At 29.3% G+C, this 10919-nt stretch overlaps 1 protein-coding gene across 1 annotated transcript; it reads right to left on the bottom strand.

Moving 5' to 3' along the window:
- Window positions 1-8382: 8382 nt before the first annotated feature.
- Window positions 8383-10627, bottom strand: LOC105626598. Its single transcript, XM_012207895.1, has 3 exons — window positions 10578-10627; window positions 9822-10045; window positions 8383-8642 (listed from the first exon to the last, which is right to left on the bottom strand). The coding sequence occupies exons 1-3, from the start codon at window positions 10625-10627 to the stop codon at window positions 8383-8385; spliced, it is 534 nt and encodes a 177-aa protein (XP_012063285.1).
- Window positions 10628-10919: the final 292 nt, after the last annotated feature.

Here is a 10919-nt window from a genome sequence, read left to right as displayed (position 1 = left end):
TCTCTCTCTCTCCTCTCTCTCTCTCTCTCTCTCTCTCTCTCTCTCTCTCTCTCTCTCGCACACGCGCTCTCTTCTACACCGTATTGCTTTTCGAATCACATACGAATGGACTGAGAAGATTGGATGAGCTTAGGGAATTGAAAGTCGTAGAATTTCGAACAAATTTCGATTTCCAATTTTGTAGATACCAAATATCATACTAAATAATAAATGCGAATATTACATTTTTATAATTCTAATTTTCATACATCAAAGTGCCAAAATTTCTGTTTGTTAATATCATACGTCTTCTTAGATACTGATTTAACCCTTAATTGGGTTATTCGAGTCGGAGTATTAAGCTAATGGTCTCTATCCTTTTCTTTTTCTTTTTAACTTTATAAATACTTTCTAAAGATGTTTAAGTACGTAAAAACTTTTTAAGGATGTTGAAGTCTGTAAGAACTTAATAATTTTTATATATCTACCTATAAAAATGATGAAAGTTAAATGATGAACTCGGAACACAAATAATTCATCGTGTGTAATAAAAGATAAAAAAATTAAGGTACTATTATGTACTAAGGATTCAAAAATTAGGAAAAATTTGGTGGAATATTGTTTTACTTTACTCTTGTTTTTTTATCCATAAAAGATACCCATAAATGATTTTTGACAAATAACTTTTTATACAAAGTTTTGCTTACTGTGAATCTGCTCGCGGCTTATTGGCCGCGATATGCGTCCGATAATCTCGCCATCGATATTTCTTTCGGCGCTTATTAACACCATCGCGCCGTCGTTTATCTCATATTTTTCGCGATTTTATTGCTGCGCATTTCTTTATAGTAATTTAAGCGCCGTCCGTGGAAAACATACTCACGCACCAACGAAAATACAAGGCAATAACAAAATGCGATTGCCGCCAGTCGAGCGATCCTCCCGCGAATTCCTACACAGAGTTTCACTCGCACAGAACGGCTACCAACTTAATTTCTACTTTATATACCAATTATGCCATCTCGAAGCGCACGACTACGTGACACGACATGGCCGTTCGCTTCGTAACTCGTCGCGAATTATGGTCAGCATTACCGCTTCGACATCTCGTTAGTTTACGAGGCAGCGGGTCCTCTGCCCTCCCTGGTCAACTCCGATCACACTTTCCCGATTTGCCTGCGGCCGCTCATGCGGCTGTTTCGTTTACCGTTCCAAAGCGTGACTAAGATGGTTTTGGTCATTAGGTAGTAATAAACGTGTTGCCACGGGCATATGTTTGATTTTTAGTTTACAAAACGATAAAAAGTTCAGCTTATAACTTCAATATATAAAAATTTTACATGGAAAAAACGATTTTGTTGATACAATCTGAAAGTAATTTTGTTGGACTATCAAAATACCAAATTATGTGTAGGAGAAAATGAATCTGTGAATAATTTTGTAGGAAATTCGAGCATAATTGAGCTGCAAAAATTTTTATATTTTTACAATCAGTTTGAGAATTTTACATAATTATTTTGACCTATATAAAAATATTTGTGCATAGGGAAAGAACGATTTTATTGACGTACCTAAAATTTAAGTAGATATAGCTCTAAATAATTTTGTTGGTCTATTAAAATAATTATGTAGGAAAAAATTATGAATAATTATGTAGGAAACTCAAACTTGATGAGCATATTATAAAAGGTTTGGAGATTCTGACAATCATCTGACAATCAAAATGTTCTACATAATTATTTCGTAGTTTAACAAAATTATTTTTAAATTTTTAAATATCTATTTATTTAAATAAATTTTCAGATATTTTAGCAAAACATTTTTCTTTTTGTATAGTTTTAATACAAAAGTAATTTAAAGTTAAAATTAATAAATGCTCCACTACATTTATAATTACTGCAGGCCACAATTTTATATAACAGTTCGCTATTATTTGCCTACAAGTATTCAAAAGATTTATCATTATATCGATTAATCTGCTTAATCTTTGTTATTATCGTATGAGTAAATAAATTCAGAAGCGAAATTAGAAGAAAGATCTTTTTAAAATTTTTCTGGCGGCAAAAGAATTGAAACTATAATATTACATATTTCAAATGCATTCTGACATATTTATGTAATTCTTAGGTGAATATAATATATAGGACTTTCTAAAATCTAAAAAGATCTTAAAACCTTATATCACTGTACGTCTGAGCATTAGAAGGCAAAAATAAAGTAGAAGAAATTGTTAAATTTTTGCAATATCTTATTCGCGGGAATTTTCGCGCGAGGAAATACATTATTTTCTTCTTCCAACGAATGATATCCTCGAGTGTGTCGTCACTTTCTACTAGATATTTCCTTATCTACAATGGCACAATGGAGTTATAAACTTCCGAGATGTAGAGCATTCACCGGATGGCACCAATTCTATAGCTTATGACTTTACTTCTTTATGATCTTTTATTTCTGGGGGAACATTCTCTACATTTAAGCGACATTTCATACTTGCAGTCCCTTTACCTATTCTATCGCACTATTTTTTTTAAAAGCTACGCAGATAAAGTCTATTAATTAAAATAATCGATGATTATAAACAAGAGGGTTACAATGTAACTTCTTGTTTCGAAGGTAGAAAAAAGTCGCCGATACTACAATCATATTACTTTGTTTTTGGATTATATTTCTTATAAAAGTTAAAAATAAAACTTAGGAAACAAATACAAACTAGAAAATTCTATCGTATGATATAACAGTTTACATTGTACTGTTTTGAATATTGCATTAATTAACCTTTTTTTTTTTAAATAAACGAGAATGAGTGTATGAATGAATCCCAAAACTTATATAGGCTATTTCAAAATTCACTCTACAGTTTACATTACGTATACTATATAATTTCAGCACTGGCAGTGAATTTTGGACTAGCCTAAATAGGCAATAATGCCACTTATTCCTATTCTTTTTCTTTTGCAGGATTTATCTATAGAAAATACCTACAAGTTAATGTATATGAAAATTTCAGAAATTCTTTCACTCCAATTGTTTGTTGATTTATATGCACTTTCATATTGTTTATGCAAGACGCAAATACGTAATGTGACAGTTTTTAGAAGAACTTTTCCATAAAAATACAAGAATGATTTCCTTGATAGAGCTATTTGACACAAATAACGCAACGGTATCTAAAGAGGGGTATCTTACAGGTGGTTTATGACGGTTGCACTCCAATTTTACGTTTAGAATCGTATACTATACTATAAGAGTGTACTATAAGAAAAATAAGAGAGAAGAATATAAATAAAATATTTTTAGGAAACTAGAAAAATTATTTAATATTATCAATAATATTCCCATTATTTAAATTTTAAACCAAACACTTTGTAAAAGAAAATCGTAAGAATTTTATTTTCGTAATTTATTTTTAGCTGATATTATATAATAGAAACAAGCTACAAATATCTAAATTATGAATTTTTTTTAATTATCTGAAAAATTGTGTTTTTTATGAGTATATTTATAAAGTGCAATGTTTAGTTTCCGAGAAATAACAAAGTATCTCTTTAGAACATGTTTAGTATCGGCAATTTTCATCTATAAAATAATAAAAAAAATTAACGGAATAATTATTTTCTTACATAATTAATTTTTATTAGATTTATGAAATATATTTGCCTTTTAGTACATAGTCCTAATGCATTTCTTATTATCTATAATAACAGAAGACAATCTTCTTAAAGTAAATAAAAAAATATTATAAATTCAATTTTCTTTTACGAATATTTTACTTTGTATTCTTTTCTGCCTTATATAGAAATAAAATACTACGGTAAACTATTTACCTTAGATTAAATATTTTTTTGCACCTTGTGAACTATTCAAGACATTTTTTAATTAAAGTTGAGCAACAATTATGGGCAATATTAAACAATTATCATTTCAAAATTCGTGACAGCGTTTCTTTTAAATAACTTAGAATGATCTCTTGCTTTATTCATCGACGGGTTTCAGGTTTAGTTATCACATTAGTGGAAGGACGTGACCAGGTAAAAACTCAAATCTCGTTAGCACGTATTCCCTCTTTCTTGTTTTATTATTCCATCTTCCGTTCTGCCCTTTAATCTCCAAATGCGTGCGATAGTTTTTAGGAACTCTTTCATCCTGTCATCTTTCGCATTAACGATAGGCCATTCTTGATTCCTCGTAAATTAAAAATGTATATTCCTTTATTCATGGATTGTATTTCGTGATTCTCAGCAATTTGATCTCTACTGTATTAAATCGCAAGAGGACGAGAGATATAATTGTGCGTATAAGGATAACAACTATCGTATGATTATCATAATGTGTATACGTGTGAACATTCTATACTTTTCATATAAAGAATTGCAATTATTTCACGATAGCCTGACAAATAAACACGGATTTTCTTACGTATAGCATTTGTAAGATAATAACACTGTAATATTATATTATAACAATGTATATTATAATATTAATTGCATTAATTAATCGAAGTGGAAGAAAAATTATTGATAAAATAGCATTACATTTAAATTCCTTATAAAAAGTAAAATTCCTTATAAAAAGTAAACTAATTTTTGCAGGATTGTCATACATTAAATATCTTATTTTAAAAGCTTTAATTTAACTTCATATTCCTTTAAAGAAAAAAATATGAAAGTAAGAAGACAGTCGCATCACATTAAAACTTTTATTCTTTAATCTGTATTCACATCTCACTCAATAAATGCGTGCATTTAGCATATAGTTTACGTTAGAAATAATATAGATGATACTACAGAATCTCAGATAAATATCGCAATTATCAATAAAAATAAGATATCAATTTTTTTTTTAAATTTAATACTAGCCACTACTAAAAAACAGTAATTAATTATGTATTTTATTACAAAAAACACTATTATTTAGTATTTACTATTCCAAATAAATAATTAACATCTTTTAGTAATAAATTGGCCAATATTAAATTAATCAGTATTAGATTTTTGTAAAAGAATATAAATTTATATCTTTGTATTTTAATAACATTCTCATTTTGAAATCTGCATATTATATTTTTATTCTAAAATCAGTTTAGTTTGACACGGATTATTTGTTCGTATAAATTTTAATGAAAATGACAAAAGAGTCAAATAATATGTCTTTATCAATACACATCAATACATTTTATTCACATTTTATTATAAGATAATCTAATTTTACTGTAGGGTAGTAAAATTTCAAGGGCTAATGTTCAACGGTTCTTACCAATTTACGCCCACGTGTTTTTAGTCGTAGTCATAAGTAGACAATGATCCCACATCCATTTAAAAAAGAAAGACCGAAAATCAACTGAAGGACCTCGCACCGAAACTCATGTGGGAGTATCTCTTTCCGAAGCGCATAGGGAGTCTCGTATTACGTGTTCCTTTGTATGCGTATGTAAATCTATCGGCAATGGCGTAGAGATGAATGGCGAAAAGAAAGAAAGTAGAAAGAAAGCTCGCATTTGACGCTCGTAAATCGCTACAACTTTCGTTTTTATTCATATGTTCGAGTAATTCATATATTTATGAGTAAAAATATCTGTTCAAAGAATATGTATGTACATTTTTCTGCATACTATTTTTCATTTTATTTCTTGTAATTTTTTAGCAATTCTTTGCTTCTAATTTCTCGCAATTCATATAGTTTCGTATTCACCTAGGGCTTAGGAAATACATTTTAGTGCTAAATTCATTTACATGAAAATAAAATCGTGAAAATAAAATCGTGATGAGTGTTACTTTATGGGGCGAAACACGAAGGGAAATAATGCGGTGTTTTTGCAGCCTTTAGTGACGTTTACGAGCACGTTAAAAAATTCTATAAATATGTTAATGAATGTCGCAGTTAAGCCAAAATAAAGCACATTTCTTACCAGGCAATTGCAGACATATCAAAAACATAAACGTGATATATACATATATATATATTTTTACAGATAATGGCACTTACAAATATAATTATGCATTGGGTAACGACATTTTTATTGTCAGATACAGCTTCGACGCCATTGCATGAAAACATATATGTATATGTATGTCATATATGTACATATATTCTGTATGTGCGTCGAAACGCAAATGCAGTATCCACCCATATCCTCCTTTGAAAATTTCGTAGTCATATATCGTAACAAATGATTCTTTATTGGTCAGACCTCTTTCTCGTGCAAATTTATACCCGTTTTTTTATTCATCACTTTTCTTCGCCTTTCTCAATTGAAACGACCGCTCTTCTCAGTACTTCATATTTTATTATGGTTAAATGATAGGTTTCCTGTATATTAAAAGACATACACAACAAGGCCTTTAAAATTTGCAGCGCTTTCATAGAAATGCATATATAAAATGCATGAAAGTATTCAGTCATATCACTGTAACGTAAACTGTCATAATTGCGTTTGTTTATTAAATATCCTTTTTTTTTTAGTAAACGCTAAATATAGATAATAAAAAGAACAAAAATTTATTTACAGTTTATTTATAATTTATAATTTTAACTTTTTAATATTGTGTGCATTGAAAGAAAAAAATGGCTGCAATTAATATAATTTAACTATAATTTATAGTCATTTTCGATGCCAAGAATGTATTTTCTTTGATAGAACTAAATTTCTCTCAGTTTTGAAAGAAATAAAGGTAAACAAATGATATACAGACAATAAAATCAATTTTATTAAGTAAGATAATCAATTTTACTAAGAAGCACAAACTAGGTTTTTATCAAGAGGTTTTAACGAAGAAAGATTTTATTCGTATGTTGCCAAAGTACACAAGTAGGAGAATTTTCTTTGTCGTAACAAGTGCTTATTCAGCTGAACATATATAGACCGCAAAAAATGGATATTGGTACCGCAAAGTCGCTATAACGTCATATTATCACATTTTTAATTTATTATTTCAAACACCTTTACAAAACCATAATAAAAAATTAACTGTATTTATTCCGTCAGTTTGCGCAACGTGATAATCATGTGACTTTACGCATCGCATAACTCACGATTTTACTGTTGCACTTTACGATCGTTTTGCGTTCTCCGACAGATAACGATATTCCGAGAAGTGTGCAAAAGTGCTTATCAAACATATTTCGTCGTTATTGATCTTCTTAACGACACTGAATGAGAAAAACATACCTTTCTGATAATGCATCAAATTCTAATGAATAAAAATCCAATAGTATTTTGCTTTTTGTTTTCATAATTTCTCTTACTATTTATTTTGTTGAACTACAAAAGCTTGAAAGTAGCTTTATTTTTTTCTAATTAGTTTACCAATTAGCTTAATTTATGCAAAATTTTAATTCTTCGTTGCATAGTGTGCCTATAGAAGGCATATCTTTCTCGCTGCAATTTTTACATATTTGATAATTTATATTACGTATTTAGTATCGTTATATAAAATTTGTGTGTACGTGAATAGCAAAAAATATGTAATTATTTTGCGGTAAATATTAAGTTAGAAATAAAAAAATCAATCAAAATTAGCGCTCTTATTATAAAAAATTCATGCTGAGATAAAATTGATAAATGAGGAGCAGGACTTCCAAAATACATTTTGTCCAAAATTTCCTTTTTTTTAGTTAAAGAAGTACAGTTCAATGTTGAAAGATTCATATTTTAAACTGTTCTATGATGTTCTGAAAGCATTTCTATATCATCAATTTATGTGCTGAAAAGAATCTTGACATTCGAAGTGAATTACATCCTTTAACTAGAGACAAACAAAATGTTTAATATTTTTAACAACTGTTTAGTAATTATGTTGAACGTTTCACATTTTACTGATTGCAAATTATTATTTTCTGTGGCGCGCAGTTTTCCTATGGCTTTCTTTCTCGTTTTCTAAAAATTATAAATTTTGGTATTTTGAAAGTCTGTTTCTTAAATATACCTTCAAAATCTCTACCTATCAATGTTCACTGCATAGTTGACAAATTTTCATAAAGCAGATTTGACAGATTCAAAATGGCGGTCAAAATAATCATATAAGACATATTATTAAGACATACTATCAAGATATATTAAATTCTGATATTAATGAAATATAAATTCTTAATATTCTTAACTTTTTTATATACTTTTTTATATATTTAATATCCTCAATATACTTTATAATTTTTTAATATTTTTACGTATAAAATTTTACACGTAAATAAGCCATAGCTAATTCTTTTCAATTTAACTGCCATATTAAGTATATCATTTTGATTTTTTAAATTTTGACTTAAGATTTGTAATCAGCAACTTCAAAAACTCCTATATACTGAAATTCAGCCAAATACAATAGAAAAATAGAAAAATTTGTACAACAAACGGTTAAGCAAAACAAATTATATACCGTAATATAGAACATAAAAATAAAACATATTGTTTTATTTACAAGGGGAATATTCAGGTTGAGCATCTGGAGTGTTTTCGAGCTTTAATTTCCAGCAAATTCTCTCCATAGCATTAGATGTTGAATTGTAAAAAGTCGCATTATGTTGAAGATATTTCCCATCATTTATATCTATAGTAATATTCGTGTACGGTTTTCCGTTTAATGTACAACCAGATTCGGTTTTCTTTATCATACTAACACCATTTATAGAATTAATTATGATGTTGCTGCCACTTGTTATTTCTTGTCCATCTGCACAAAAAATTTCCGTTGCGTTTTATTTTTTCTTTACATTTGTTTTATGTTGATTATATAATTAGCGCATGATCAATTATCAATCAATATGTAATTGTTGGAAGATAAATTTAAATTTATTTGGGGAAAAGAGAAACTATTTTAAACAAATTGTAATTTAGTTAATTATCAGTAGTAGTGTGATATTACAGTAGAATTTTGTTTGAGCCAGCAGTACAGCTTTATGACACCCTATATGATACCGGACTAATTGCTTTTAAATTACAATGTCATCAATTGTCGGACCGATCGATTTCAAGCGGGTATTATGGCGATTAAATTTTTATCGATACTAATCGCTAATGATAACGCTATTTGATTCGATACTTTCATATCTACGTACTAATTGCATAATTGATAAATGCGAAATTAAACGTCAGTAATGAATTATCGAATCGAATGAATGGGAAAAGAATACTAGCCGCCTTGAGACTTAATATAGAGAATAAGTGTCTGTTCTGTATCATGGCCAATTGTGAAAGGAACGTCGACTACGCAGCGAATGAGATGCAATTTTGGAATCTCCGTTTTTTTATCTTTCGTAACGATAAAGAATATCACTAAGCGCGAACTATTATGCAAACGCGAGATTTCTCTCTTCCGCACGAGTACGAGAAATTTAAGAAATTATATTTTTACATATTATATTTAGATATCGATGCTCCGAGATTTTCTGAACTCGAAATGAGAGAAAATAACTGCATTCGAATCACAAATATTGATTCAGATGCTTGAAAAAAATATTGGATAAAATTATATTGAATGATGTTAAATTGATATTAAATTAAGCTAAAAAATATCAATGGTAAAATATAAGATATAAAATGAAAAATTCATCTATCTAATTTTGTGACGCACTTATATGCATAAACGCAGTATATGCATAAACATATTGTTATGATTTCTATTATATCCTTTGGATTTAGTTGCATAAAAAAAAATATATAAATAATGCAAAGATTTAGGTGTTTATTTAAAAAATTTTTTAAATAAAACTTTTTTTTGATTATTTATTTAAATTAAATAATTGAATTATGCTATTAAGTGTATGACTGTTCAGTTTCTATTACATATTGATGCAGTTCTTAAATCAAATAAACATTAGTAGATATTGTGAAATATTCTGTGATGAATTACCTCTTGATAGATTCTTGAATGTTTCGCCGACGTGCGCAAGTGTTTGTTGCACCGAATTCTCTATTCGCTGACTCAAATTATCTACTTGCTTATTCAAATTCTCTCTATTCGTATCCAAAATCCGCAAATTCGCATCCAAATTTTTTAACATACGATTCACTTCTGTATTGATGTTGCTGGTAAGATCAGTCTCCCAATTAGGGGCAGCCATTCCCAGATGAGCACTGTAAAATAAAAAAATTGTATCAGGAACTGTCGGGAACCAATGATAAATTATACTCTTTGTTTATTTATCTAGACACGTATTCGCAATTATGGAAAACTATAGTTCATGCATTTAAAAAATGCAATGATTCATACGCGCTGACCATGAATAAATACATACATAATTAAATTCTGTTATCATTTGCGCAGACTAAACATTCGGCGCATTCAGGAAATAGTTTGTCAATTCATAATTATGATTTAAAACTGAATCCAAACCAAATAAATAAATAATAATTCATTTCAATGAACGTGTATCTCAAGATATAAGTTATCCATTCGTATTTACTCGCCCTTATTTGATCAGTCTGGATTCTGCTTAATTTATGAAACCTCTGATAGAAATCAGTCTCGATTGCACAACCGGCTGTGTTCCGAAATTCACTGTCAGTGTTGAAAATTTGTAGTGCATGTAACGTAAGTAAATTTGGAACACAACCTTTTTGCTGAATGACTAGAAAAAATTGACTATCTTCATCGAAAAGAACTAACCTGGTCAACAATGAAATAATCAATATGACGTGACAGACTTTCCTGACCATTTTCGTCCAAATACTCTGGATCTCCACGAGTTGATAGATAAATTAAATGGGAAAGTGGAGCCTTTCCTTCGCGTAAGTGCGTATAACAAATCCGGTTAGATCACGTCGTACACAAGCAGATATTTTATTTCGCGTCCACCGGCGATCGGCAATATTGCACCTAGCGTCGCTAACGTTCTGTCGCGCCACATCGTTTCTCTGCTCTTATATACACAGACATTCCCGGGTTATCGAAGCTGTGACTATACATACGTTACCATATACGTGTTCATACATCGCATTATACTCGACG

Source organism: Atta cephalotes (genome assembly GCF_000143395.1).
Source record: "Atta cephalotes unplaced genomic scaffold scaffold00001, whole genome shotgun sequence".
In the NCBI taxonomy this organism is placed as follows: domain Eukaryota; kingdom Metazoa; phylum Arthropoda; class Insecta; order Hymenoptera; family Formicidae; genus Atta; species Atta cephalotes.
The sequence above is the reverse complement of the archived record's forward strand: the minus strand, read 5'-3'. Positions and strand labels throughout refer to the sequence as shown.

Excerpts from the sequence above, each read along its gene's own strand:
- LOC105626598 (XM_012207895.1), bottom strand. The coding sequence starts at position 10,627 with ATGGTCAGGAAAGTCTGTCACGTCATATTGATTATTTCATTGTTGACC. Across the intron at positions 10,046-10,577 it reads ATTATTTCATTGTTGACCAG|TGCTCATCTGGGAATGGCTG; the intron begins GTTAGTTCTTTT and ends TTTATTTTACAG. Across the intron at positions 8,643-9,821 it reads ATTCAAGAATCTATCAAGAG|ATGGACAAGAAATAACAAGT; the intron begins GTAATTCATCAC and ends TTTTTTGTGCAG.